General features: G+C 39.7%; 1 protein-coding gene across 1 annotated transcript; it reads left to right on the plus strand.

Moving 5' to 3' along the window:
* The first annotated feature begins 379 nt into the window (after positions 1-379).
* LOC116538430 (olfactory receptor 10J1-like) lies at positions 380-1,349 on the plus strand. The gene has a single exon (XM_032260818.1). The coding sequence runs from the start codon at positions 402-404 to the stop codon at positions 1,347-1,349; it is 948 nt and encodes a 315-aa protein (XP_032116709.1). The 5' UTR covers positions 380-401.
* Positions 1,350-2,690: the final 1,341 nt, after the last annotated feature.

A 2,690-nucleotide genomic window follows, 5' to 3' on the forward strand; every position in this document is an offset into this window, starting at 1 on the left:
CCATTGAACTTGAATTTATTCAATGTTGTTTTTAAAATTCAAATATGATTATTATAATTAGTATGCAATTTCTCCATCCACAATTCTATGATGTTATCACCACTACATCCATAAAGAGGAGGAAACTGGTCTTAGAAATGATAAGTTCTTGCCCAAGATAAGTTAGCATATGCTAGAACTAGGAAATTAGTTTATAACATTTGACTTTAAAAGTCATGTACTTTCTTCTGAATGAGAAAAGAATGTTTCTCCACTCTCTACTCCTAAAATAAATAAGCATGAATGTGAATACAAAAAAGCAGAGACCTAAGATATATTAATCACAGGAGTTTTCCCAGCTTACTATTTGACAGAAATCAACCATCTAGATTCCTTACATTTTTCTTTCTTTCTTAGATATCATGTGTGATTTAATGAAGAAAGAGAATCACTCTTTGGTGAGCGTGTTTATTTTTCAAGGTTTCTCCAGCTTCCATGAGCACAAGCTCACCCTCTTTGTTGTGTTTCTTACACTGTACATATTCACCCTGGCAGGCAATGTTATCATTGTGGGTATCATTAGTATTGATCATCACCTCCACACCCCCATGTACTTCTTCCTCAGCATGCTGTCAGGTTCAGAGACTGTCTACACCCTTGTCATTATACCAAGGATGCTCTTTAACCTCATAGGCCTGAGTCAGCCCATTTCTTTGGCAGGTTGTGCCACTCAGATGTTTTTCTTCATTACTTTGGCTATCAACAACTGCTTCCTGCTCACAGCAATGGGGTATGACCGCTATGTGGCCATCTGCAACCCCTTGAGGTACTCAGTCATCATGAGCAAGAGAGTGTGTATGCAGCTGGTGTGGGGGGCCTGCAGCATTGGCCTAATTGTAGCAATGACACAGGTGTCAGCTGTATTCAGGCTGCCTTTCTGTACTACAAAGGTGCCCCATTTCTTCTGTGACATCCGACCTGTGATGAAGCTCTCCTGCATTGACACCACAGTCAATGAAATCCTGACGATGATCATCAGTGTGCTGGTGATCCTGATTCCCATGGGCTTGGTTTTCATCTCCTACATCCTCATCATTTCTACCATCCTCAAGATCGCCTCTGCTGAAGGCAGGAAAAAGGCCTTTGCCACCTGTGCTTCTCATATTACTGTGGTCATTGTCCACTATGGCTGTGCCTCCATTGCCTACCTCAAACCCAAGTCAGAGAATAACCTAGATCAGGATCAGCTGATCTCAGTGACCTACACTGTCGTTACCCCCCTACTGAACCCTGTGGTATACAGTCTGAGGAACAAAGAGGTCAAAGACGCTCTGTGCAAAGCTATAGGCAAAAAAACTGTAACAGAATAGGCCCATTTCAAAGAGCGTCTTAGAATATTTTCTAGAGAGGAAAAAGTGGAACAGTGTGCATGGTCAATAGAGTTAAAACTTTGAAGGCTATCAAGCAATGGTTGGGAAAGAGGAGGAGAAAACAAAGGGATTTAGCCACTTGAGAAGAGGGGAAGGTTCTCCAAAGTACTGCAAGCCTCCATCTCAAAAGACAACAGGGATATTATGGGGTATAAATACAGAAGAACTCAGTGGTGTTGGAAAGTAGATGGGTTGTGTGCGCAGCCTGGGACAGAATGAAATCAGGAGAGCAGTCAGAGTTAATGAGAGGTGGCTGCTCCAGGGTAAGGTTAAAGCTTTAAATATATTCTATAACATTCTCTTTTGGATGTGGTGTTTCCCCTTACCCATTTAGAGCTAAGCAGATTTTACACCTAATTGAATTCATTCTTTTATGGGAAATTTAAGGTTTCTAAAAAATCAATTTTGACACTATAAATAAAATGAGTATCAGAGATTATAAGCTACTACAAAATTTAGCAGCCCTTGAAGTCTGGGTCTTTCTCATATAAGTTCCAAGTTGACCATATGAGAAAATGGAAATCTAAGTTTTCAGGATACTGTTTTAGAAATATTTTTGGAAAATAACTAAAACCCCTTGGTGATCTAGTTAAAGAAAGAGGCAGCACCAAATACTCATATTGGCATTTATTTTATGAGAATATACAAAGGTTGTTGGTGATGTTGTATGTGGGTGTCTGAACCCAGGGTAAAGAAATTAAAATTTGCCTTTAGAAATCCTCACAGAACAGAAAGGAGGAACTAGTGGATGAGAGTCAAAGAGGGAATCTAGAGCATGGATTAATGTAATGCAAAGATTGGGAGGATTAAATGGGTAAGGAAAATGTAGCCATCTGGTAACTCAGTAACTCAACAAAAGAAAAAGACTCATCAAACCATCAATCCTACACACCTAGGATGTGTACTAATACACCATCCTTCACCAGCTATCTCCATTTCCAGCAACTCCTTTCCCTACATTCTGTTATCCACATCCACATAGCCCACAATCCAACAATACCTAGTGACCAATGGTTTCCCATTTTATTATAATGCCTTCATACAGCTTGTTGTTAATGAAAATCTCTTACTGATACCCTCACTGGGCACTCCTCAGGGCATTCTCTGGATCACTTTGAAACAACAACCTGAATACCTTTGTTTTTATGAACCCTCTAATGAGATACCCACAAAGAAAGAAGGCCACTCCTTCTACTCCTTCATATCATAATCTCCAAACACATATTGATATAAATGACCATAATGAACATTTTCCATGATGTCTTTATGGAGGAAAGCATG

Source organism: Sapajus apella, unplaced genomic scaffold, assembly GCF_009761245.1.
Source record: "Sapajus apella isolate SASKATOON/1434 unplaced genomic scaffold, GSC_monkey_1.0 scaffold119, whole genome shotgun sequence".
NCBI lineage: Eukaryota > Metazoa > Chordata > Mammalia > Primates > Cebidae > Sapajus > Sapajus apella.

Bases quoted from the DNA above. Each gene is read 5' to 3' on its own strand.
- LOC116538430 (XM_032260818.1), top strand. From the start codon at position 402: ATGTGTGATTTAATGAAGAAAGAGAATCACTCTTTGGTGAGCGTGTTT.